General features: G+C 39.6%; 1 protein-coding gene, 1 long non-coding RNA gene and 1 pseudogene across 2 annotated transcripts in view; 2 read left to right on the top strand and 1 right to left on the bottom strand.

Annotated features, from left to right (window-relative positions):
- LOC101438206 (sodium/glucose cotransporter 1-like) overlaps positions 1-27,710 on the bottom strand; it is a 93,260-nt gene that overhangs the window by 48,222 nt on the left and 17,328 nt on the right. The window contains exons 3-8 of the mRNA XM_012528688.3: positions 24,280-24,384; positions 23,041-23,100; positions 11,327-11,431; positions 9,651-9,756; positions 6,777-6,857; positions 3,185-3,405 (exon numbers count right to left, since the gene is read on the bottom strand). Of these exons, the coding sequence (XP_012384142.3) occupies positions 3,185-3,405; positions 6,777-6,857; positions 9,651-9,756; positions 11,327-11,431; positions 23,041-23,100; positions 24,280-24,384 (678 nt within the window). The remainder of the gene's footprint in view (positions 1-3,184; positions 3,406-6,776; positions 6,858-9,650; positions 9,757-11,326; positions 11,432-23,040; positions 23,101-24,279; positions 24,385-27,710) is intronic.
- On the top strand, positions 395-1,032 carry LOC105747035 (phosphatidylinositol 3,4,5-trisphosphate 3-phosphatase and dual-specificity protein phosphatase PTEN pseudogene; annotated as a pseudogene).
- Positions 6,410-8,292, top strand: LOC131274614 (uncharacterized). Its single transcript, XR_009181898.2, has 2 exons — positions 6,410-6,528; positions 8,180-8,292. It is a non-coding gene; the product is annotated as an uncharacterized lncRNA (long non-coding RNA).

The raw sequence follows: 27,710 nt of genomic DNA, 5'->3' as shown, positions 1-27,710 counted from the left end.
TAGCCTAATTATGTTTATGTAAACTAATTCATACATCTTTTTGTTCATATGTACAGAAAGATATCTAGACAGATTTTTGTAAAAATACTGCAGATTTCACTTCTTAATGGAATTCTGGTGATTTTGCCTTGAACTTTTCTTCATTTTTTGACTTTTTACAATAAAATTGTGTCATTTTTACTTTAATGGCAATGTTCTATATCTGAACCTGGGTAATGGTTACATAGATGTTCACTTTATTATTTAAAAGCTGTATATATATATGCTTTGTACAGTCATTTGATGTGTATATCTCAATACAATTATGCTATTTTAAAAGTATGCATCACTGTTAAAATCAGAATAAAAAAGAGTTATTTTTCTCTTTCAATGAAATGATTCTTTTTAGAATCATCTGGATTATAGATCACTGGCACTGTTGTTTCAGAAGATGGTGTTTGAAATTATTCCAGTGTTCAGTGGCAGAACTTTTAATGCTCTGTAGCCGGCAAGCTCAAGGGAAAGATATATTCCTCCATTACAGGACCCGCATGATGGGAAGACAGGTTCACATACTTTGAATTCTCTTGGCCTTCGCCTGTGTGGAGACTTTGAAGGAGAGTTCTTCCACAAATACAACAAGATGCTAAAGGGCAAAATGTTTCACTTTTGGGTGAATACACTCTTCCTACCAGGACCAGAGGAAACTTCATAAAAAGTTGGAAATGGAAGTCCGTGTAATTAAAAAATTGACAGTACTTGCAGTACAGACCTTGCAGATCATGACAAGGAATATTTAGTACTCATTTCTAACTAAAAATGGTCTTGAAAACGCAAATAAAGACAAGGCCAACCAATACTTTTCTCCAGATTTTAAAGTGAAGTTGTACTTCACAAAAACAGTAGAGGAACCAATAAATTCAGTTCAACTGCTGTGACACCAGATGTTAGTGACAATGAACCTGATCATTACAGACATTCTGATGCCACTGACTTGATCCAGAGAATGAACCTCTTGATGAAGATCAGCATAGGCAAATTATAAAAGTCTGAGGTGTTTTTTTTTTTTTATCAAGAGGAATAAAACACCATAGAAACAAACTTGAATAAACTAAAAATGGGCCTTTTAAAATGGCAGTAGTGCTTTCTTATTTTCTATTTCATTTAGTACTACAGAGAGGTTCAACTATGGTGAGGGAGGAGCACTTGTGTGGGGTATTATTGGTGGGGGCACACGGTTGGGAGGGAGTTCTCCAGGGTATGTATACAGGGTACATAGAAAGGTTTGGATATTTTCATAGTGGTTTCAGTTGGAAATGACAGAAGAGAGAGTGCTGAATTCCTGGTCAGGGGAGCTCGATCACATTCCCCAGTGGAACAGCAACAATCCCCCAAGTGCAATGGCAAAGACCAACAAAGATGGATGGTCCAATGATGAACCCTTGATACTGATGGCTCCAATTATGAGCCTGTGTGCCTGAAATATGAACTAGGCCTAGAGCTGTGGGGTGCCAAAGAGTTACCTCCTGAGAGCCTCCATGCTGCTCAAATGTGGCCACTCTCTAAGCCAAACTCAGCATGTAGATGCACTGCCTTTCCCCCAATGTGGGATATGACTCCTGGGGATGAGCCTCCCTGGTGCTGAGGGATTACTACTAAGCACCAGCTGATGATGTAACTACAAAAAGACCTTAAATAAAGAGGTCAACTCAGACTGGCAGAGTATCTTAGCCTACAGGTAATATCAGGTGTTAAAAACTGCCCTTTGACTTTGGATAAAAGGGGGAAATGGAAAGGAGAAGTGAGTTTATATGGCTATGAGTCTCCAAAAAAGAGTCAGGAGGTCATCAGAGGGGTGATGCTTATGCACGCCTCAGCAGGGTACCAGAGACAGCCAAGGTAGATGGAAACCCAGGTGCTGATTATCCTGAGGGCTGCAGAGACCCACAGGTTCTATGGTCATGGGAGATGGCTCTGGAGTTCAGGGCCATGTCAATTGGCCCTACTTTGGAGTTTGTGTTCCTAAGTGTGATGGAGTTGGACTCAGATATGACCTTTCTACACATGCCTCTTCTGTTACTTTTACCAGACTTGTGGTTGGCATTTGGGCTGGTGTATACTCAGGAGACCTGAATCTCTGAACTGTCCATGTGAAGCCAGGTCCTGGGCCTCAGCAGACTTGTGGCTCTTACCCTCTGGTTTCTTGGACTTACCCTGGCCAGCTGACAGGGAAGTGAAGGGGTCAACCACCACACCAGGGAGCCAAGAGTATCTACAGCTGCAAGCAGAATTGTATCCATCATCCAGGTGGAATCTAAGCCCCCTCTTGATGTAGAGGGGGACTGGACATAACGATCCCAGGGACCACAGGATGGAGGAATAGACTATGGATTAGAGTGGACTTACTGGTGTTCTGCTGGGGAACTATTGTGATTAGTAAGGGAAGAAATTGTATTAGTCATGTGGAGAGGGTGGCCACAGTGGCTGTTGATGGTAGGGAGATGGAAGAAGAGATATGGTGTGGGGGCATTTTCAGGATTTGGAGTTGTCCTAGGCGGTGCTGCAGGGACGGATGCTGAATGTTGTGTGTCCTGACGTGGCCCACTGGGTGGACTGGGGGAGAGTGTGGACTACAATGTGGACCACTGTCCATGTGGTGCAGTGGTGTTCCAGAATGTATTCGCCAGGTGCAGTGGATGTGCCGCAATGATGGAAGAGATTGTTGATGTGGGAGGGGTGGGGTAGGTGGGGTGGGGGGTATATGGGGACCTCATATTTTTTGAATGTAACATTTAAAAGAAAATAAAGAAGAAAAAAAAAGTGAAAAAAAAAAAACCTCTATACTAAAAAAAAAAAAGGCAGTAGGACATTGTGTCAGATTATTATCAATTATAGGAATACATCTCTTTTCCTGACTAATCTTGTTTTACCCACAAGATTTTGACACTTATTGTCTAGTTGAAAATTTGGAAATGTCTGATGGGTTAGATGGGATTGTGGGAGAAATTTCCTTTTAAAATAGAATTTCCTATAAAGTAATAAAGTTATTTATGTGATAAATAAATATTGACAGGGAAATGATCACTGAGAGAGACTCCCAGTTACCTGTGGCTTCATGGAACTTGGCAAAACCTGGCACATACACAGAATCACTGTTCCCTTCCCAAATGCTGTCACTTCCCCCAGCTGCAATGTCTCTAATTACCTGATCTGTGCACCAGTAGTACAAGGAGTGGATGGAGACGCCAAAGACAAGTCCAGGCCAGGGAATGTCTCCAGTGACAGGATCTCGGAAGATATGGAAAGCATCCGGGCGAGGGTTGTAGCATTCTGGTTTGGCAGTCCAGTTTCCTTCACTGACAACACTTGGGATGGCATGTACATACTTATCCAGCAAGCCCTCGTATCCTCCCACTTCGTTAAAGGCTTCAAAACACCACAGATTGCTTATTAGTAAATTCAAAAGCACAACAATGCATATCTGAAGAATGAAGATTGCAAAGACTCAGTTTGATTGATCATATCTAATATAAAAAGTGCAACTAAAAGACGGTGACCAAAGGAGTGATGAACCATCAGGACCTTCTGTGTTCAAGAAAAGACTATCTTTTCCAAAGAGAAAGAATATTATAGTAGACATTGATGAGGTGATTATTGCATGCCCAGACTCACCGCATCCATCCCCTTCCTGGTAGCAGAACCCCTCTTTCCAGTAGCATTCCATTATGTGGGGCTTAGGCAGGACTAGTTAATCCCACCCTCATTCTAATCTGGGATGTGACCCAGATCTGGCCAACACCCCCTATTCCCTGGCAACAAATATGTCAGGAGTGGAAATGAGCCAAATTGGGCCAATATGAACTGCCCCAAGACCTTTCTGCTGAAGGAACCAAAAAAGACTGCCACCTTCTTAGCTAACACGGCAGTTTGAAGCTATTTTGTCTATCTGGTTCATTTAGAACCCTGGATCCAGCCATGCCTGAAGGTTATATGTCCCTGGAATTTTTACCTATGTGAGCTAAAAAAAGTACTTATTTATTTACACAAGTTTTCAACTAAAGTTTTGCCACAGATTAAAGAATTCTGACTAACACAGAAATTAGTATTCTTCCAGCAACACCAGCAAGATATTTATGAAACTTCATATTTGAAATTTTCCACAAAGCCTATGGCACATTTTCCTCCAATATCCTAAATGGTATAAAATCTTAACTATGAAAAAAAAATTCTTTAAAAGGCACGAAAACACCCATAATCCCACTGACTTAGCTAAACAATTATTTTCATTTTGGGCTATTAAAACTTGTTCTTTTGAAATAAGACTTGATTTTTAAAAGCAGGTTCATAGTCATTTGGAATCAAGACCTAGTCATGACTGGGCAATGAAGAAAGAGGAAGCTGTTTAACTATAAAATCAATAAGATACCTCATGGCACTAACAAAAATAAATTCCATGCAGATTAAAAAAAATTAAAAGTGAAAAACAATGTTAGCAAGTTATTACAAGAAAATGGGAGACTATCTTTATGAACTTGGGTTAGGAGTACATTCTTAAACAACATTTCAAAGGAAAAAGTGAGGTTTACATATTTGATGTTAAACTTTAAGTTTTATATGATGCAAATCAAGTTAAAAATCTTGTGAGACAGGAAGAAGAGATATGCATCATGGAGAAAGGACTCCTACACATCAATAACCAAGGAAAACAACTGGAAAGAAATATGGATAGGGAATACAAGTAGGTAACCTCAAAAAGGAAGAAATACAAATGATCACTGAATATATGAAAAAAATGCTTAACCTCACCAGTATCAGGAAACTGCATATTAAAACAAAAATGAGGTACCTTTTTTGTTTAACTTATTAGATGGGCAAAATTTAAAAAGACTTAAAGCATCAGTGTTGGCTGGAAGGCTTGGAAACACAGTCTCAAACACTGCTCATGAGTTTGTAAATTAGTTACTTTTCCTCTTTGGAGAGGAATGTGGGGAAATCTCTAGAAAAGCTGAGTTTATTTCAGGAATGCAAAGTTAAGTTAACATACAAAAAGAAGTCACTGAAGTTTGCCACATTAAAAGAATAAAGGAGAAAATAATATAATCATCTCAGTAGGTGTGGAAAAAATGTGGTAAAATTTAAAACTCATTTATGGTAAACAATCCTAAGAAATTAGGAACTGAAGAGAACACCTTAGCTTGACAAAGGTATCTACAAAAATCTATAGCAAATATTGTATTTAATGGTGAAATATTCCAAGCTTTTCCTCTAAGACTGGGAGTGAAGCAAGGATACCTGCTACTCCACTTCTATTCAGCACAGCATTAAATATCCTAGCCAGTATAATTACAAGAAAAAAAAATAAAAGGTATAAATTTTGGAAGGAATGGGGAAAAAAAGATCATTTCTTGACCTAGGTGCTGGTTTTAAGAGTGTGTTTACTTTGCAATATTTCATCTGGCTATACACTTTGATTTGTATATTTTTCAATTAAAAAGATCTTTACTTACGGACATAGAAATTTGTCCACGATTTAGCAATGGTGGTAGAAAATCAGCCTCCAAAACTTTATGTTTTGATTCTATTAAAATATGTATCCCAGGCATAAAAATTTTTGAATATGTGTAGAGTATCTCTGGAAGAATGTGCCCAAAATATTACCCCAAGATAAATAAAAATAAGTAAAATTGTATGTGAATGGGTTCCCACAGAGACAAGTCTGAGACTAATACTTGGATGTACAAGTTTTTCTATATTTTAAAAATAAAACTGTTGTCTCACTACTTGACAATCATTTATATATCATGAGAACTAAAATGAATGCCCCGATAAAAATGTCCCATGTTACTTCATGGTATACTAATGTTTACTGACTGATAAGACTGAGAATTGTGTGATTCTGGGATTCTATCTGCTCTTGTCTAAAGGGGCTCAAAAGCATGTCCTATTGAACCATACTTATGCTCATGTACAGTACATTCATTTAAACTCATATATACCTATATTTAGCTTCCAGATGTTTTCACTTTGCTAGCCAAGACCTTTTCCTTCTCTACTTCTGCAGGACAATCTGATGCCTGGAGCTGTGGTAACAGAAACCTCACTAAGGTCCCACTCACAGCTGGTGGAAGGAATCTTCTGTTTTAAGGTAAGTCTACTTTCCATTAGACACTGTAATATGTTCATTCACATCTTGGGCTTTGGCATTAGAGAGATCCAGCTCTGAGTTCTGTTCTTGTTGAGTTTAGTGAGCAACCTATTTAACAGAGACTCAATTACCTCATCTGTAAAATGGGGACAACAATAGTAGTTATGCCTCATGGTAATTGTGATTAAATGAGGCAATATAGATAAATGTTTAAATGCTGCACCTGACACACAGTTAGCACTCAATTCACCCGCTATTGTTTTCATTCTTACAATGTAATGAGCACCAACTATATGTTTCAAACTGCACTAAGTGTGTGGGATATAAGAGTTCTGGTCCTTAAGAAGTTCTGGACTTCAGGAGGTATGAGTATATTTATGTGAAACAATCATCAGGCAATCAAGGTATGTATCAAAAAAATGTTAGGCTGTGCAGCACTCTAGTTTATCATCTCCATCCTGTTACCCTACCCCTCTTCCTTCTAAAGTGAAGAGAAGTTTCATCTCCAATTGCCAGTATGATCTTAGAGAACAACACTCTTGGGTCTTGAGGGCCTTAGTCTCCTCATCTGTAAAGTGAGGGTGTGAAATGGTCCCAGGCAGCTCTGAGTCAGAGATTCCACCCACATTCCTCATTCCCAAATTTCACTTACCAAAGCCCATTAACAAGAATGTTCCCAAAAGGATATAGCCGGCTTGTAAGACATCAGTATAAACCATAGCTGCAAAACCGCCTGAATAAGCAAAGGGAACAAGAAATGAAAGCCACATTTGAGATCTCTGCTGAAAGTTACTTCTGTATCACCTTTTCTATATACTTTTTTCAACTCCAGATCTCCATATTCAAACGTTTTGTGCCTTTAATTCAGTGGGTCTTATAATTACTTGTGCTAAGCCTCGATATAGCCTGTTTTCTCTCTTTAACATGTTCAATGATCTTTTATTGGATTCTTACCTTGCCCTTCTATATCCTAGTTTCCCTTTATCTCCCATTTTTGGGATGAATGCAAGCCTGGAAGTTTTTTTCTGGACAAAAACTTACATCTTTTATGTCAAAACCTCAGTTTGGAAGCAACATTGGAGATCATCTCATTCCTCCCCCCAGCCCCCTAATTTGATAGTAACACAAAATCCTACACAACTGTCCTTTTGCCTCCATAAGAGAACACCCTTGTCCTGTAGTAGAACAACTCCCATGGCAGCCTGGGGCTTGTTGGAAGAGCTTTCCTGTTAGGAAAGTCCTTCCTGACGCAAAGAGACTGACCTCCCCAAATGCCAGCGTCCTTGGTGGTAGACAGACCCTCAGGGTTTAACCACAACCAGCAAAGTCCTAGTCTAGTTAGAAAAACCCTGAGAGGACACGAGAACAACCATCCTGTTATCTCTCACTCTCCTCATACCCAGTTCCTTCAATTCTTGTATCAATGAAAATATGGTAAAATGACCTGGTGCTATATCCAGTGGGGTTTCTAGACCCCCTCTAATGGGAATCCACATATTGCTGGGTGTCAGCAGGCATCTAGGGGATTCTATTCTTTCCCATTTTTGTGTGTGTGATAAAAATGAAATCTTTCGCAATATAAAGATTTTATCCCTTTAACTCCAAGAGGATACCCACTTAGCCAAGTGCCAAAAGGCCACAACCACAAGTAATCTACACAACCACAAAGCAATTTGTGGAAAATCCCAAGCTCCCCATAACTCATTACAGATGTTTCACCCAGGATATATTTAAGCTTGGTAAATCTAGTCATTGGTTTAGGTGAAATAATCTCTTGCCATAGTAGTCAACATGTTCACTACATATTATATAAAAGAGTGCTTTCTTTCTGTTACTCAAAAAATTACCTTTTCAGTTTCTATGGAGACTCTGTGTTATGGTATCATAGCTGGTGTGTTCACTCTGTCCATATCCTTCATGATAAACTTCCTTATACTTCCTTATTTAATTTCTCCTCTGGCTATACCTAACTTTATTAAGTGATTTTTATATTATAAAGATTTATTTCAGGTATAGGCAAACTATGGCCTGACGTTGTTTGTTTTTCTTTTTAAGGAGGTACCAGGAATTGAACTTGGAACTTTGTACATGCAAAGCAGGCTCTCAATGACCAAGTTACACCACTCTACCCACTACCTGTTTTGTAAATAAAGTTTTATTAGAACACAGCCTTGCCCATTTGTTTACATATTATCTATAGCTGCTTTCACACTACAATGGCAGAGCTGCAACAAGATCTGGCTTGAAAAGTTGAAATATCTCCTATCTGGCCTTTTCAGAGAAAATTTGCCAACCTCTGATTTTTTTTTTTGACTGATTTAGTGCAGAGTTCTCAACCTCATCATTGTTAGCATTTTGGATTGGACAGGTCTTTGTTGTAGGAGGTTGTCCTGTGCTTTGGAGAATGTTTAGCAGCATTTCTGGCCTCTACCCACCATTAGATGCCAGCAGCACTTCCCTGGCTTATCAACCAGAGATATATCTGGACACTGCCAAATGCCCCTTAGGGAGCAAGCACCCATACCAACTGAGAACCACCGATTTAGTGCATTCCACTCTCCAACCTGATTTTCTCCACTTTGGCCCATGAGTTGCACTGTGGTTGTAAAAAGCAGTGAAGAGAGATCCCACTTTTTGGAGACCACCTAGGGCAGAAGCGCTCAGAGAGGAGATACTACTGGATGGCCTGGCCAGGTGGTCTATGGTTGCTGCCTCCAACCTATTCCCTTTGTGTGTTCCCTTCTACCTGTCAGCCTGCAGTGGTGGAACCTGCCCCAGCCCCCCCCCCACATGTGACATCTATCAGACCCTTTCTCCCTTGGAGAGCCTCTTCTAGCCCAATCAAATTCCAGTAGTAAGACAACTCTAGGTACCCCTGCCTCAGTTATTTTCACTATTCATCTCCCTTGGGCCTCAGCAATATGATATACAGACTTAGAGAAACTATAGAAGTTGAGATCCCTGCCTCTGGGTCTGTTAGGACTATTAGGAAGTAGGGCTTTTGTGTGTGCTCAGGGTTACTGTTGGAAACTGAGGCACAGTGGCCTCACAAGGAGAGACGTGCTGCCTCCATGGCTATGCTTGCAACCTAAGGAATGCAGTAATTAAGAGTTCCCAGTAAATGGGATGAAGCTGTTAAAGGCTGAAAGAAAAGATGAGCACATACTTTTGTAGTAAATAGAACATTTAGACTTTGTACCTTGAGATAAGATTTTTTAAAATTCCTTAGACTATGGGTAATGCTGATAGTTAATATGTGTTGCTGCTTGATGTCACGTACGCTATGTGTTTATGCTTATTGGCACATAGGCTACGTATGCCTGCTTCTTGTCACGTACACTGGAGTATATATAGAGCCCCTTGTAAACAATAAAGTTGTCTGAGGAGCTATTACTCGCAGACTCCCTGATCCCAGCTCTCTCGTTCTTTTTCTCTTGCTCTTTTTTTCTCTTTGTTTCCTTCTCCCTTTTCTCTTTTTTTCATTCCCGATACCCTTTGGGTCCAAATCTCCAACAGGTTACCTCACCTGTGATGGTATAAATGGAAGCAACTGTCAGCAAGAAAAGGATGGCCAGGTAAATATCCAACCCCCAAATCAGTCTCATGAGCACAGCACCGGAGAAGACCTCCACCTAAAATGAGGATGAAGTCAACAGGCTGTACTTTGTGTTCCAGCTGAATTGACAACAATCCCATCAAGAAACTGACCTAAGAAGCCATGCACTACATGCAGTCTGCGATTAATACATCTTTCTAACAGTAGCTGTCCTTGCGTTAGGTCTACCCTTTTGGTGTCCCTCAAGTTCAGCCAAGGTTAGTACCATTTTAATTGGAGTTAATCCAATTAATCCAATTATCACAATTTAGTCTCTCCCTCCCTGGAGCCCCAAAGGGTGGTAGTTGACTAAAAGATGTTCCTGGAGCTCAGTCACTGAGTGAGAAAAGGTGATGGTAAACTTTTTCCTTAACAGGCCATGTGTTAACTACTGCAGCCTTTGCAAGCTACATACTGTCTCTGTTGCAACTTCTTTGTTTGCTTGATTTTTTTAAATAAACACCCCTTTGTACAAACCATTCTTAGGTCATGGGCTGTACCCACTGGTTGTATTTGCTTGTGGGCTGTATCTGCTGACCCCTGGCTTAGGTGACACTGAATGTGAAATCTGTACATCATTTAACTGACTAACTGCTTGCCTTAATTGTTACTCTGGTCCCCAAAATCAGTGGCAGAGAGTCTCCCAACATTCATCTACTCATTTATTTACCAAATGTTCATTGAGTGCCAACCATGTCACAGATTCTAGGCTGGGTTCAATGGACACACAGTTACCAAAACTCAGCCACTGTCTTCAAGGAGCTTACAGTTATTGGAGGAGAAAGACCACTAAATTGGCAATTTCCATGCAGTATAAAAAGTGACACTTAGGCTTTCAAAAAATATTTATTGAGAGCCTGATGTGCTGAATATGCTACCAGCGCTGGGGGTAGTGCAGTGAATCAAGAGAGGTAAAGTCCTTGGTCTCAAGAAGCTCAGGCTGAAGTGGAGTAGATAGATAATAAGCAAGAACATAAATAAATACTCTCATATAGTGATAGATATTACGAAGAAAAGTAAACAGAGTAACAGCATAGAGATTGTTTGGGTACATCAGCCTATCCAAGAAGGTGATATTTGAGGTGAATGATGAGAAATCAGCTGTGCAAAAATCTAGGGAAGAACACTGCAGACAAAGCAAAAAGCAAGTGTAAAGGGCCGAAAATGGGAATATGTCCATGATTGTGGGAAACAATAAAACAGGCAGTGTGGCTAGTTCATAGTGAGTAAGGGGGAGGGAATAAGGAGATAAGGCCAGTGAGGTAGGCAGGGCCAGAGAAGGACCCTCCTTAGAGGCCATAGTAGATTTTCTTGTTTAAGGGAAATGGAAAACTCCTGGATTGTTTTAAGGAGAGGAGTGACATCATGTGCCATGACAAAGGTAAGTCCAAGGTTCTCTGGGAATACAGAGGAGGGGCCTGTAACTTAGTGTGCCCTCCCTTTTATTATTAAGCTATTTGTTCTCTACTCTGGCTTATACAGCAAAGGCCAACAAGTAACTTATGGGGCTCCAGGAGGGAACTACTGTGATAAATCTAGCAAGGTCCTACCTATTGATTTTTTGTTATTATTGTTCTCTTTCTTGGGCTGGCTTTTACGTAACTCACCGGGATCCTGGTGACAATATAGAAGAATAAAATCAGAATAGAGAGGAAGAAATGGATCCGGAAGCCACCAAACCTCTTCCTCAAATATTGTGGCACTGTCACCACCTGGACAAAGCAATAAGAGAAGCCACTATCAGACAGTGAACACCAGGAGAGGCAGACCCACTGGGATGAGCTTTGCTCAGAAAATGCTGGTTGTCACGGAGATGAGCTGCCTGGATCAATAGCTCCACTGACGGTGGGAGAGGCCCAGGAATACAAGGTGCAGGGCTACTGACTTGGCTTTGCATTACGAAGCATCTGTGAAAGGGGGAGAAATAAGAAAGGAGAAGCAATACCACTGCCTTGGAGAAGCTTCCTGTACAAATTTTGGAAGGCAGTAGGAAATCAAGCTAATTGAAACTGTTTAATGATGACAAATCACTTTCATGTAATAATCCTAGAGCAAAATCAAGTGCCTTACCACATACTATAAATACAGAAAGGACTCAAGGGAGATAGACCTCAACAGCTCTTCAACCTCATCCTTCGTACCACTGCTGCTAGTGTACGTGCTGGTACCCCAAATCAGTTCTGTTCATTTCAGGGCAGTGACCATACCTTCTTTATCACTATATTCCTGTACCCTAGCACAGTGCCTAGCTAAAGCTAGGTGAAAAAATGTTGCTAACTGGATACTGTTGCACCTCTGTCCTAAATATCCTTACATCATGTCTTCTTGTTCACTTATCTAACATGTCTCTATTTTTAAGTTCTAACTAAAATTCCAATAGCTGTTCTGTAGTTTTCAGGGTACAAGTCTTTAAACTCCTTGGTTTAATTTATCCCTAAGTATTTTATTCTCTTAGATGGTATTACAAATGGGATTGTTTCCTTAATTCCTTTTTGGGTTGTTCATTACTTATGTACAGAAACACAATTGATTTTTACATATTGATCTTGTACCCTGCAACTTTGAATTCATTTATTAGCACTAGCAGTTTTCTTTGGATTCTTTGGTAATTTCTATATAAAGGATCATGTCATCTGTGAACACATAAAGTTTTACTTCTTCCTTTCCAATTTGGATGTTTTTAAAATTTCTTTTTGCCTAACTGCTCCGGGTGGAACTTTCAGGACAATGATGAAGAGCAGTGGTGACAGTGAGCATCCTTGTTTTGTTCCTGATCTCAGGTGGAAACTTTATAGTCTTTCATCATTGAGTGCGATAGCTGTGGGTATTTCATAAATGCTGTTATCATGTTAAGGAAGATCCCTTCCTACTCTTAGTTTTCTGAGTGTTTTCATCAAGAAGGGTGCTGGATTTTGTCAAATGCCTTTTCTATGTCAATTGAGATGATAAGGCATTTCCCCCTTCATTCTATTTATGTGGTATATTACATTAATTAGTTTAAACACCTTTGCATACCTGGAATAGACCCGATTTGATTGTGGTGTATAATTCTTTTAATGTGCTGTTGGATTTGGTTTGCTATCATTCTGTTGAGGATTTCTATATCTATATTCATAAAGGATATTGGTCTGCAGTTTTCTTTTCTTGTGATGTCTTTATTAGCCTTTACTATTAGGGTGATACTGATCTCATAGAATGAGTTAGGAAGGGTTTGTTTCTCTTCAATTTTTTGGAAAAGTTTGAGCAGGATCTGTGTTAATTCTTCTTTAAATGTTTGGTAGAATCCAGCAACAAAGCCATTCAGATCCAGACTTTTCATTGTTTAGAGATTACTGATGTAGTCTCTTTACTTTTTATTGGTCTGTTGAGGATCTCTATTTCTTTTTTTAAATTATTATCCCCCCCTTGCAGCTTTTTGCATGTTATCTGCTCTCTGTGTCCATTCTCCGTGCATTCTTCTGTGTCTGTATTTTTATTTATTTCCCCTCCCCGCCTTGTGGCTTGCTTGCTGTCTGCTCTCTGTGTCTGTTTGCTGAGCACTCTTCTGCGTTTTTGCTTGTCTCCTTTTTTGTTGCATCACCTTTCTGAGTTGGCCCTCCACGGTGCTTGCAGGCTGGGTGGCTCTCCGCAGCGTGCGGGCAAGCCTACCTTCACAAGGAGGTCCTGGGATGCAAACCCAGGGCTTCCCACATGGTAGATGGGAGCCCAATTGATTGAGCCACAGCTGCTTCCCTATTTCTTTTTTTTATATAAATATTTTTTATTATAAAAGTTGTGAGTTTATAAAAAAATCATGCAGAAAATAGAGTTCCAATATATGCCCCTTTTATTAACACCCTGCATTTTTGTGGTACCTGTGTTACAACTGATAAAATATAAAATATAATTATACTATAAACTATAGTCTATAGTTAACATTAGGGTTCACTTTTTGTGTTGTACAGTCTTATGGTTTTTGAAAATTTTAATTCTAATAACATATACACAACCCAAAATTTCCCCTTTTAACCACATTCAAATATATAATTCAGTGCTGTTATTTACTTTCACAATGTTGTGCTAACATCACCACCAGCCACCACCAAAACTTTTCCATTACCCCAAATAGAAATTCTGTACCAATTAAGCCTTAAGATTATTTCTTCTTGAGCCAAATTGTGTAACTTGTGTCTTTCTAGGAAGTTGTCCATTTTACCTAGGCTATTCCATTTTACCTAGGCTATCTAATTTATTTGCATACACTGTTCACAATATCCTGTTATAAACCTTTTAATTTCTGTGGGGTTGGTAATAATGCCCCCCCTTTCATTTCTGATTTTAGTTATTTGTATCCTTTCCTTTTTCTTTGTCTGTCTGGCTGAAGGTTTGTCAATTTCATTTATCTTTTCAAAGAACCAACTTTTGGCTTCATTGATTTTCTCTCCTGCTCTTCTATTTTCTATTTTATTTATCTCTGCTTTAATGTTTATTATTTATTTCCTTCTGCTAACTTTGGGTTTAGTTTGCTCTTCTTTTTCTAATTCCTCAAGGTATGAAGTAAGTTTATTAATTTGAGATCTTTCTTCTTTTTCAATGTAGGCATTTATAGCTATAAACTTTCCTACACTGCACTGCACAGATGCTTGTACATGTTTTACTTCTTACTTTTATCTAAGTCTTTTCTACTTTCCCTGCTGATTTCTTCTTCAACCCATTGGTTGAGTGTGTTGTTTAATTTTCACATTTGTTATGCTACTTTATAGAAAAGATACTTTGCATGATTTCCATCCTCTTAAATTTATGAAGACTTGTTTTGTGGCCTAATATATAGTCAATCCTGGAGAAAGATTCATGTACACTTGAGTGTATCCTGTTTCTGTTGGGTGGAATGGTCTATGTATGCCTGTTGGGTCTAATTAGCTTATAGTTTTGTTCAAGTTCTGTATTTCCTTAATGTTGTTTTGTCTAGATGTTCTATCCATTATTGGAAGTGATTTGTTGGTGTTCTCCATTTTAGAACTATCTATTACTACCTTTAATTCTATTAATGCTTACTTCATAGATTTTGGGACTCTGTTGTTAGGTGTATATACGTATTTATAAGTGTTATATCTTCTTATTGTATTATAGCTTTTATCAATATATAATATCCTTCTTCTCTCTTATAACCTCTTTTGATTTAAAGTCTATTTTGTCTGACAATAATATGGCTATCCCCAATCTCTTTTGGTTACTATTTGTATGGAATATCTTTCTTCATCCTTTTACTTTCAACCTCTTTGTGTTTTTATATCTAAAGTGTGTCTTGTGGATATGTCATGATGATGGGAGAGAGTGTTGCTGGGGGGGAGTGGGGGGCGGGGGCGGTGGGGTTGAATGGGACCTCATATTTTTTAATGTAATTTTTTAAAAAATAAATAAATAATTAAAAAAAAATAAAGTGTGTCTTGTAGACAGCATATATATGGACCCTAATTTTCTCTATACAATCTTATTATTTTTTTAAGATTAAAAAAAATTTCTCTCCCCTCCCCCCCCCATTGGCTGCTCTCTGTGCCCATTCGCTGTGTGTTCTTCTGTGTCCACTTGTATTCTTGTCAGTGGCACTGGGAATCTGCGTCTCTTTTTATTGTGTCATCTAGCTGTGCCAGTTCTCTGTGTGTGTGGTGCCACTCCTGGGTAAGCTGCGCTTTTTTTGCATGGGGCAGCTCTCCTTGTGGGGTGCACTCCTTGATGTGGGGCTCCCCTACATGAGGGATACCTCTGCGTGGCACAGCACTCCTTGCACACATCAGCACTGCGTGTAGGCCAGCTCACCACATGGGTCAGGAGGCCCTGGGTTTGAACCCTGGACCTCCAGTGTGGTAGGCAGAGTTGAGCCAAATCTGCTTCCTATACAATCTTCTAATTTCTGCCTTTTAATAGAGTTTAATCCATTTGTATTTAATGTGATTACTTATAAAGAAGGATTTACTTCTGTTATTTAGCTATTTGTTTTTTGTAGGTCTTATTATTTCCCTTCAATTCTTCCATTACTGCCCTTTCTAGTACTGTACCATTTTGATTCCCTTCTTTCCTTTTCTATATACTCAAGTTTTTCTTAGTGGTTACCTTAGGGATTTCAAATAACACATTAAATTTAAAAACACCAAGTTATTTTCCGTAGTATAAAAAACCTGTACTTCTGTCCTCCTCTACATTGTTATTGTCACAAATTATATCTTTATACAGTTTATTCCCATAAAATAGTTTTATAACTATTGTTGCATGCATTTATTTTTTTCTTAAAAAAAGATTTACTTTTGTTTATTTCTACCCATCCCTTGTTTTTCACTTGCTGTATCTGTCTTCCCTGTTTCTTTAGGAGGCACCAGGAGCAGAACCTGGGACCTACAAAGCGGGAGGGAGGTGCCTAATCACCTGAGCCACCTCTGCTCCCTGCTTTGTTCATGTCTCTCATCATGTTTTTTCCTACCTGTAGCAGTTTGATATTACTGATGAAGTCCAAAAAGAAATATTGGATTATGTTTGTAAACTGATCTCCTCTGGGCATATTAGATTATACAGAATTCATAGGTTTACTTGATTAAGAAATTATGTAGGGGATGCGGACTTGGCCCAGTGGATAGGGCATCCGTCTACCACATGGGGGGTCTGTGGTCAAACCCCGGGCCTCCTTGACCCGTGTGGAGTTGGCCCACGTGCAGTGGTGATGCACACAAGGAATGCCGTGCCACACAGGGGTGTCCCCCACGTAGGGGAGCCCCACGCACAAGGAGCATGCCCCGACAGGAGAGCTGCCTGCCCAGGAATGGCCCTGCACACATGGAGAGCTGATGCACAAGATGACGTAACAAAAAAGAAACACAGATTCCCATGCTGCTGACAACAACAGAAGTGGACAAAAAGAAGAAAATGCAGCAAATGGACACAGAGAACAGACAACTGGGGTGGGGGTGGGGTGTGAAGGGGAGAGAAATAAATAAAATAAATCTTTAAAAAAAAAAAGAAATTATGTAAACCTCTTGTGTCAGTAGGGCTTTGAGTCCCCACACTTTGGTAGGTGGGGACTCACAGATAAAAGGCATGGTGAAGGACAGAGTTAGTGGGCCTTTAAGGTTGGAGCTTTGATGTTGGAGTTTGATGCTGAAGCCCCAGGGAGAATTTGGTACTGCGGAGTGGGGAGGTGCTTTTGCAATTACCGAAATGCTGGTACAGTTTTATAAATGGGTAAGGGGTATTTTTTGGAGGAATTGTGAGACACTTGATGGAAAAGGCCTAGATTGCTTTGAAGAGACTGTTGATAACAATATGGATGCTAAAGAACCTTTTTATGATGCCTTAGAAATAAATGATGAAACTATTATTGGAAACTGGGGGAAAAGTAATCTGTGTTTTAAAGTTGCAGAGAATTTAGCAAGATTAACTTCTGGTGTTTTATGGGAGGCGGAATTTTTTTTGTTTTTTAAGATTTACTTTATTTATTCCTCCCTCCCCCATTGTCTGCTCTCTTGTGTCTATTCGCTGTATGTTCTTCTTTGTTCGCTTGCATTCTTGGTGGCACCAGGAATCTCTGTCTCTTTTTGTTGTGTCATCTTGCTGCATCAGCTCTCCATGTGTGTGGCACCACTCCTGGGTGGGTTGTGTTTTTTTTGCACAGGGCAGCTCTCCTTGTGGGGCACAATCCTTGTGCATGGGGCTCCCCTATGCAGGGGACTCCCCTGTGTGGCATGGGACAACTTGTGCACAGCAACACTGCACGTAGGCCAGCTTACCACATGGGCCAGGAGGCCGTGGGTTTGAACCCTGGTCCTCCTATATGGTAGGTGGATGCTCTATCAGTTGAGCCACATCTGCTTCCCTAGGGAAGGCAGAATTTGAAAGTGGTGAGCCTGTGCATTTAGTTGAAAAAATTTCCAAAGTAAACCCAGGGAATGCATGCGGCTTGGCTTCTGCTTGCAGCTTATAGCAAAATGCTAGATGAGCAAGATAAGCTGAGGACTGAACTGTTGGGCACAAAGAAACCAGAAACTGATTCTGGAAATTCCAAGCCTCTGGAAATCAAACTCCCAGAAGAAAATGCCCTATTGGAGGACTTAACTAAACTTGGAACTTGTAATCAGGATTGAAGATGCAGTTATGTCAGGAAGACTTGTGGAGAGTTCTTACTGTCTGATGGCTTGGATCCCCGTTTCCTGCATGCTATACCAACAAGGTTTTTGAGAGAGCTGTATAAATAAAACCACTGTCATCCTGGAATAAGAGAGACATGGAAAGGAGATATTGAAGGTGAAATGACTTCAAGAGAAAAACCATGGAAGCTGAGATCTAGAATTAGGACAGCACCTTGGGCCAAGAGAAGAACCCTACCCATGTGTACAGAGAGGGTGAGTTTGCCCCAGCAGTTGAAGAGGATGGGTGTTCCTGCCCGATGTTCTGGGAGAGTTTTGCTGCCCCAGGGTACAGAGAGGGTAGAGCAAATTCCCCAAAGATTAGGGCAGTTAAGGTCAGCACCTCACAGGTTTGAGAGGGGTAGACCTGTCTCCCAAAGGTTAGGGAATGCTCGGTGGTCAATTCATTGCTCTCAGAGGGTTGAGCCTATATGCCAAAGGTTAGGGGGAATGTTATCTTCACATCACTGTAGGAGGGGGGTTAAGACTCTAACCCAAAGATTGGGTAAGGTGTGGCAATCACTGCAATACTCTTGGAAGGAGAGGTCTGGAGCTTGGTCAACACCAAGCTGCTTGATGAGGGTGGAATCAATAAAATGGCTGTTGGGCAAGCCTGTGGAATGGGTGGGTTCCCATAAGTTCCCAAGGAGAAGAAACCATCTTCTTAAGAATGACTCTCAGACTTGAAATCGAACAAAGGATTCCCTGCAGGTCTACTGAACTGTAGAGAAACCGTGACTCATGTTTCCTTCCCAATTTCTCCTTATTGTAATGGAAATGTTTATCCTTTGTCTGTCCATTTGTATATTGGAAACAGATGAATTGTTTTGTAAATTTCAGAGGTCTACAGCAGATAGGGCTTTACCCCAAGACAAACTGTATTTCTTTAAATTGATTGTGATATGATTTAGTACTTGCACTGTAACTGATTTAAGTTTTTTTTTTTTTTAATATTGTAATGTCTTTTTGGAATACAGAGGGTCGAGTGTAGCAGTTTGATATTATTGCTGAATTCCGAAAAGAAATATTGGATTATGTTTGTAAACTGATCTTTTCCTTTGGGCATATTAGATTATATAGGATTCATAGATTTACTTGATTAAGTAATTATGCAAACCTCTTGTGCCAGTAGGCACAAGACAGGCAAAGGACAGGCAAAAGACAGGCAAAGGACAGGGTTAAGGGTTTTTTGATGTTAGAGTTTGATACTAAAACCTTAAGCTGGAACCCCAGGAAGAGAAGAGCCCTGAACCCAGAGAGAAGCAAGACCCTAGAAGGGAGGAAACCTGAACCCTCGCAGATGTCAGCAGCCATCTTGCTCTAACACATGAAAATAGACTTTGGTGAGGGAAATAACTTACGCTTTATGGCTTGGTAACTGTAAGCTCCTACCCCAAATAAATACTCTTTATAAAACCACCCAATTTCCAGTATTTTGAATCAGTACCCCTTTGGCTGACTAATACACTCCCCACATCTCTTGTTGCATCATCTTGTTGTGCCAGCTTGTTATGCCTTCCCATTGCATCAGCTTGCTATCTTCTTTAGGAGGTACTGGGAACCTCTGCTCCCTGCTTTGTTGTGTCTCTCATCTTGCTGTTTTCTTCTTGTGTCTCTTGTTGTTTTTTTTTTAAGATTTATTTATTTATTTAATTCCCCCCCTCCCCCGGTTGTCTGTTCTCTGTGTCTATTTGCTGCGTCTTGTTTCTTTGTCCGCTTCTGTTGTCCTCAGTGGCACGGGAAGTATGGGCGGCGCCATTCCTGGGCAGGCTGCACTTTCTTTCGCGCTGGGTGGCTCTCCTTATGGGGCGCACTCCTTGCGCGTGGGGCTCCCCTACATGGGGGACACCCCTGCGTGGCAGGGCACTCCTTGAGTGCATCAGCACTGCGCATGGGCCAGCTCCACATGGGTCAAGGAGGCCTGGGGTTTGAACCGCGGACCTCCCATATGGTAGACGGACACCCTAACCACTGGGCCAAGTCCGTTTCCCTTGTGTCTCTTGTTGTGGTGGCTTGCTGCACCTGCCTGTCATGCAAGCTCACTGTTTTCTTTAGGAGGCACCAGGATCTGAACCAGCGACCTCCCATGTGGTAGGCGGGAGTCTAGTCGCCTAAGCTACATCTGCTCCCCGCATTTATCTTTTAATTCATATAGTAAAAAGATACATTACAAATGAAACCAGAAGTACAATAGTGGCTTTTATATTTACTTATAAAGTTACCTTTACTAGTGTTCTTCATATTTTAATGGTTTTGAGTTACTGTCTACTGTTTTTTAGTTTCAGCCTAAAGAACAACTCTCTTTTGGCTTTTGTTTATATGGAAATGTCTCAGATGCACCTTCGTTTTGCTGGATATAGAATTCTTGGTGGACAGATTTTTTTCTTTCAATTCTTTAAATATGTTATCTCATTGCTTTACGGTGTCCACAATTTCAGAGGAAAAATCAGTTGTAAATCTCTACTACCCCTTCCAGTGGCTACCTCATCTGTTTGCTTGTTGGTTTTCCATGTTGTTTTTGCTTGTTGTTTGTGCTCATTGTTCATTGTCTGCTTGCTGTCTGTTTATTTTTTCTTCAGGAGGCACTGGGAACCGAACCTAGGACCTCCCATGTGGGAAGCAGAACCTCAACTTCATGAGTCACATCTGCTCCCCCTGCTATTAATCTTTTTGAGAATTCCTTATATGTGACAAGTAGCATCTCTCTTGCTGCTTTAAAAATTTTCTGTCTTTGGGTTTGACAATTTAACCATAATGTTCTTGGTATGGATGTCTTTAAGTTTATCCTATATGGAATTCATTGAGATTCTTGGTTGTGTATATTCATGCTTTAATTACATTTGGAAAGTTTTTGACCATTATTTCTTCAAATAGATTTTCTGGCATTCTCTTCTCTCTTTTTCTAGGACTCTTATAATGTGTACATTAGTATATTGGAAGAAACCCCACAAGTTCCTCAGGCTTTGCTCATTTTTTCTTCATTCTCTTTCCTTCCTGCTCCCCAGACTGCATTATTTCAATTGTCTTATCTTCAAGTTCACTGACCCTTTCTACTGTCTGCTCAGATGTGCTGCTGAATTCCTTCAGTGAGTTTTAAAATTCAATTATTTTACATCTCAGCTCTAGAATTTATTTGGTTCCTTCTCATAATTTTCATTTCTTTATGGTGTTGCCAAGTTTTTCTTAATTTCCTTTGTTGTTGTTTTTAAATCCATGGTTTCCTTTAGTTCATTGACCATATTTAAGAGAGTTGATTTAACACTTTCTCAGGGATCTTCATGTCAAATTGTTATTTTCCTGTGAATGGGCCATACTTTCTTGATTATTTTTATATTTTATAATTTTTGTTGAAAACTGAACATTTGTTGTGGTAACTCTGGAAACCTAATTCTCCCACTCCTCAGAGATTTGCTAATTTATGCTTATTGAGGACTGGAGCCATTTGTTTGTAACCTTTCTAAACTATTTTTGCTCACAATTGGGGAAACAGGGAAAAGGTACTGTCTCTTTATTTTTTATTTTTTTTTAAATTTTTTTATTTTTTATTTTTTTTTAAAGATTTATTTATTTAATCCCCCCCCTCCCCTGGTTGTCTGTTCTTGGTGTCTATTTGCTGCGTCTTGTTTCTTTGTCTGCTTTTCTTTCTTTGTCCGCTTCTGTTGTCGTCAGCGGCACAGGAAGTGTGGGCGGCGCCATTCCTGGGCAGGCTGCACTTTCTTTTCACGCTGGGCGGCTCTCCTCATGGGCGCACTCCTTGCGCGTGGGGGCTCCCCCTACGCGGGGGACACCCTTGCGTGGCACGGCACTCCTTGCGCGCATCAGCACTGCGCATGGCCAGCTCCACACGGGTCAAGGAGGCCCGGGGTTTGAACCGCGGACCTCCCATATGGTAGACGGACGCCCTAACCACTGGGCCAAAGTCCGTTTCCCGGTACTGTCTCTTTAAATGTCTTCCATAGCCTGCCTCTTCAGCCTGTGGAATTTGAAATAATGGCCACTGTTTTGGTTTCCTTTGGCTGCTCAAGAAAATACCATGGAATGGTTCAGTTTAAACAACAGGAATTTGAAACAAACAAACAAACAAAAAACAATGGGAATTTATTATATTTCTCAAATCTCAGCAGGTGCAGTTCTCTCTTTCCAGGACAGAATCCCCTCTAGTTTCTGCTTGCTTTTAGCAAGGCTCCCTTGGGTCTTAAGCCTATATGTATTCTTTATTTGTTGATTATTTTAGGAATAAAATATACCAGGGATTGAACCTGGGACCTTGTACATGTGAAGCAGGTGCTCAACCATTGGGCTACATCCACTCCCCTACATGTATACTTCAGTGTTCACCCAGAGATTTGTGCTTTTTGGGTCATATTTTTAAATTCTTTTCTACCCCAAGGACATAAAGATATTCTATACTTTTTTCTAAAAGTTTAAATTTTTTTATGTTCTCTCATTTAAGACTTTAATCAATCCAAAGTGATTTTTGTGTAGAGTAGGGATCCAATTTATTTTCTTCATATATAATCAATTGGCTCTCCTTTCTCGAGTGGTCTGTGGTGCCATCAGTGTTATAAATCAGGTACTCACATATATGAGTCTATGTTTAGGCTTTTTTACTCTTCCACTTGTCAGTGTGTTTATCCTTGTGTCAATACCATAAAGTCATAATTACTACAGCTGTATAGTAAGTCTCACTATTTGGTAGGGCAAGTCCTTTTTATTTTTCATGGCTAGTATCTTGGCTATCTTTTGCTCTTCTGTGTACATTTTAGAATCAGTTTGCCAAGTTTCTCAAAAAACTCTGTTTGGAATTGTATTCCAGATAAAGACCTATTAGAAGAGAACTAACATCTTTAGGATATTGATTCTTCCAGTCATTAACATAGTTGTTCACTTGGTTTATCTAGGTCTTATTTTTCAATAAAGTTTAAAAATATATTATATTTTATATTATTCAAGGTAAGTTCTTGAATAAGGTGCAGTGGAAAGCAGCTACTGGAGTCTGTTTAGCCACTGCAGAGTGATGTAGTTCAGGCATTTCTTAGGATCTGGGGAAAGTCAGTACAAGGACTAAAAGACTGAGATGTTTAACTTGTCTTTTGGGATGCTTTTAGTACACATGTAATATCTTTAAGAAAAATACTATAGAGAATAGAGTACTAATAATAGACACTCACCCCAGCCTTAATGTAAATGGGAACAAATATCCAACCAGCAAGAAAGACCAGAAATAGAGTCTGAAAACCAAGAATAAGAACAATTAAATCAGGGTACGCTCCAGACCAAGATTTTAAATGAAATGCAAACTCAGTTCCCACCTATTTTGAGCCTAACAAAAGTATTGCCTACTTGGACCTTATAACAAAAGTCCAAACATACACATTCCAGCACTGTGACATATGCACATGTTCTTTGCCTATAAGGTACATTATTAATTATGGGAGGTTTAATTGACCCAATTTTTAATTAAGGTATTAATTTTAAATCTACTTTTTGCCTACTTCCATATAGGAATAAAGGTGGCTTATAATACAAATTAAAGGAAAACTAAATCAAATATTTTAAAAAGAAAAACCAGAAACCACTCAGGGAAAAGGGAGAGAAACTAACAAAATTTTACACAAGTTATTGAAATTATATAATAAATTTGGTTCTGGCTTTCTTCACAAAGAAAGGGTAAAACAAATTGGATATATAAAGAAGGGAAATGCTAGTGAATTGTGAGAAATACATGATGGGGAAGACCTGGGATTTTTATTAGGTTTGGAATTGACTTTGTTAGAAGTGTTCTCTGCTTATTGGAGTGTAAAAAAAGAAAGATGAGACTCAAAAAGTATGGAGCTTTCTGATTTATCAAAAATAGCTAGATGATTTACATAGAAATTAATTACTCCAGACTAAAATACTAATTTACAACTTAGGTGAACAAATTTCATGTCTTACAACAAACATATTCCACAGATTAAATAAGCAATCAAATATTTTAAAAGGTTTATTGTTGAAATTTGTTATTCCTAGGATATTAACCAGGAGCTTTGTAGTAACTAACTAGATATCTCAAAGAGGTAGGTCAAGCCCATTCTCAATATATACTGAAAAAGATAGAACACATATATACATATATACATATACACAGATAAATATTTAAACTTTAATATGATCTTTTCCCTACCTAATAATAGTTTTTGTTCACTGTATAAGGTCCTTGGAATGTAAATATTCTGTTTCTTCATTAACTTACTAAGAAGAACGAAAACCAGCACAGTCTTTGTGAAAAACCAAAGATGTGGTCTTTTCTCCTGCAATTTCTCAAGAAGTCTTATTTACCCAAGGTTGAAACCAAGTTTTTACATTTATGAGTTTTATTTGGACAATGATGAAGGTGGAGGATAGATACTGCAAAAGGCATTACTTACATTCCATTCAAAGGCGCCAACAGCAATCCCTGAAGATGCTCCTTCCGCAGCCAGGTCCATAAAGTGGCAACTGCCAAAACTTGAGGCAAAAAGAGAAGCACCCATCTGAAAATTAAAGGCGATGACATACCAGAATTCTTATTCCAACTCCTAGAATACATTTTCAGAAATTCCCATTCATACTGAGTTCATGAATTCCTGGGCAGAATTCCCATTTGTTTTTCTTCTATATAGCCCCTAATTAAGAATTAGAAGCCAAGAGAAGATGGAGAAAGTGAAAAAAGTAGAATTCTTATGCTGCCACCCCTCCACATGCTCCACTAATATACTTGCAATTCCTCACAGCAGAATCATTAGCAGGAGTATGATTTTTATCAATGTTTGAAATAATGAAAGAAATGAAAACACTGCAAATGATCATCTATAATAATTAATAAACTAAGGTATATGAATACAATGAAATACTGTGTAGCATATAAAAAAATAAGGTAGCTCTAGTAAGTGACAAAAATAAGGTAAATAGGGAGATGGATATAGCTCAAGTGGTTGAGTGCCTGCTTCCCATATATGAGGTTCCAGGTTCAATCCCCAGTACCTCCCAAAAACAAACAAACGAGAAAACCAACTTTCACTGGGGAGTGGATATAGCCCAGTGGTTGAGCTCAAGAGGCTAAGTGCCTGCTTCCCATGTAGGAGGTCCTGGTTCAGTCCCCAGTACCTCCTAAAAACAAAAACAAAAACAAAAACAAGATAAACACTATGTATAATATAATCTCATTAAAATTTATGTGTGCAAATCACACATGCGTATGTACATATATGCTTAGGAGTGGTTCTGGCAGAACATAAAATTCTTTGAGGACTGGGGTTGTGGGTATAGAAACGGAGTGTACAGTACTATACTTGAACTGTACTTTTTTTTTCTTTTACAACCAATGTCTGTTGCTTTCAAAGTGAAAAATTACAGAGGCAATTAAAATGAACAAAACACCAATTCAAATAACTTTCGAATTGAGTACCCACTCCATTTTAAACTAAAAATCCATCTATTATGCTGTTGACCTGAAGTCACATTTAAAACCAAGTTATCAAGAAAGTCTGAAAACCATAAAACTTTTTAATCAATATAAATAAAAAGAAAACAGCATTGACAATATCAACATAAGATAAAGTAGCATTCAAGACCAAAAACACAAAACAAAATGAAGAGATGTGACAGACCTAAAGTCTTAGAAGAGGGACATAATAAGCACTCAAATAATAGTAGTTATTTTTACTATCAAGAATGTTCACAGGAAATGGATGTGGCTCAACTAATAGAGTGCCTGCCTACCATCTGGAGGGTCCAGGGTTTGATACCCAGAGCCTCCTGAGCCGTGTGGAGCTGGCTCATGTGCAGTGCTGCCGCGTGCAAGGAGTGCCATATCACGCAGGGGCACCCCTATGTAGGGGAGTCCCACGCACAAGGAGTGCACCCTACCAGGAGACCTGCCCTGCGAGAAAAAAGTGCAGCCTGCCCAGGAGAGGTGCCACACACATGGAGAGCAGATGCAGCAAGATGATGCAACAAAAAAGAGATGAGGTTTCCCAGTGCTGCCTGACAATGCAAACGGATGCAGAAGAACACGCAACGAATGGACACAGAGAGCAGATAATGGGGGGAAGCCGAGAGAAATAAATTTTTTTAAAATCCTAAAAAAAAAAAGAATGTTCACTACATTTTTCATAAGAGTGAGAAGTTACATAGTCCAAATTGTCCAATAATACACTGCACAAACAGTAGCATGTGTATATGAGATAATACTATGTAACCACATATAAAATCTATCTGTCATCCATATATATCTATGTGTTTATATAGACCTAAAAAGATTTATTATACATTATTCAATGAAGAGGTAGGTTAAAACGTCATCATTCATGAATTAAATAGGTATTAATAAATGCCCATTGTGCCAGGCACTGATGAAGGTATTAGGGATGCATCAGTGAATAAAAGAAGATTTAAAAAATCCATGCCCCCAGGCAGCTTATATTCTTTGTGGAAGAGAAACAATAAATGAACTACATTAGAGGGTTATTTTGTAACTAACAGATAGTGATAAACTATAGGGAAAAAAGAAAAGGTGGGAAAATGGAGGGAAGCACTGGGCTGTGGTGTCAGAATGGATAGATGCCAATTTTAAATTGGTCAGGATAGAGTGCACTTGAGGAAAGAGCTGAGGAATACTTCATATTGGGGATATCTGAGGAGAGCCCTCAGGCAGAGGGAACAGCAGGAGCATGGCTGGAGTGTTCTAGGAGGACACTGGATAGAACTTGGGGACAGGAATGTTAAGAGGCAAGGTCAGAGAGGTCGGGAGGCAGGTCGTCTGTCGCCTGTTGAAGCTTTCATATTGGATGACAAGGGAGCCACTGGACATGGTCTGACTTAAGCTTTCACAGGCTCCCTTTGGTTGTTTTGTTGCAAATGGATATAGACAGGTATAGAAGAGGTGCGGAGGTAAAAGGAAGGAGTCTAGAGAGGAAGCAGTTAAAATCAATCCAGGTGAGACCTGGTGGGAGAGTCGGTGAGAAGTGGTCAGATTTCAAATACATGCTTCAGATAGTGTTACAGGATTTCCGGATGGACTGGATGTCTGGTGAGAGAGAAAAAGAAGAGTCTATGTTTACTCCAAGTTTGTCTACCTAAGCAAGTGAAAGAAAGATAAAGTTGCTGTGAACAAGATTGGGAAAGATGGCAGGACCTGTTCAGTTTGAGATTTCTGATAGAGCTTTCAGGGGAAGGTGTCCTACAGGTACCTGGGTGTATCCCTCAGGAGCTCTGGGGGGGGACGGAGATCTGGGCTGGATATGTAAATTGGGCATTTGTTAGCAGATAATTGATATTTAAAGCCACAAGATCCAGCCAAGTGAGTGAGCACAGCTGGAGAGGAGGGGTCTGGGGACTGAGCCCTAGGAAACTCCAGCATTGAGATGCTAGGAAATGGGGAAGAACCAGCATGGAAGGCTGAGAATGAATGTCCAGTGAAGCAGGGAGAAACAAGGAAGTACGATGGCCTGCAAGCAGGTGAAGAAAGCACTTGGAGGGGGTGAGGTGGGTCGCAGATGCTGCTGGTGAGCCATTGAAGGCAAGGACTGAAAACTGACTACCAGCAGTGTGGAGGTCACTGCGAAGGTCGCAAGAGCAGTTTATACACAGCAGATATTTGCTAATTGAATTAAAATATAAAAGAAAAGAAAGTCGAAATGGTAAAATTATTCTTTTATTTCCATTTCCTTTAACAATATCATGATACCGTTATTCATTAAGCAGTAATCCCAATAATGAAAAAAAAACCCTGAAGTAAAGACATAAATAAATCATAACACATATAGATAAACATGGGGAGGTTGGAGCATGTTAAGGGCTCCTGAAAACCATTCCAAGC

The sequence above is a fragment of the Dasypus novemcinctus genome, chromosome 19 (assembly GCF_030445035.2).
Source record: "Dasypus novemcinctus isolate mDasNov1 chromosome 19, mDasNov1.1.hap2, whole genome shotgun sequence".
NCBI lineage: Eukaryota > Metazoa > Chordata > Mammalia > Cingulata > Dasypodidae > Dasypus > Dasypus novemcinctus.
The sequence above is the reverse complement of the archived record's forward strand: the minus strand, read 5'-3'. Positions and strand labels throughout refer to the sequence as shown.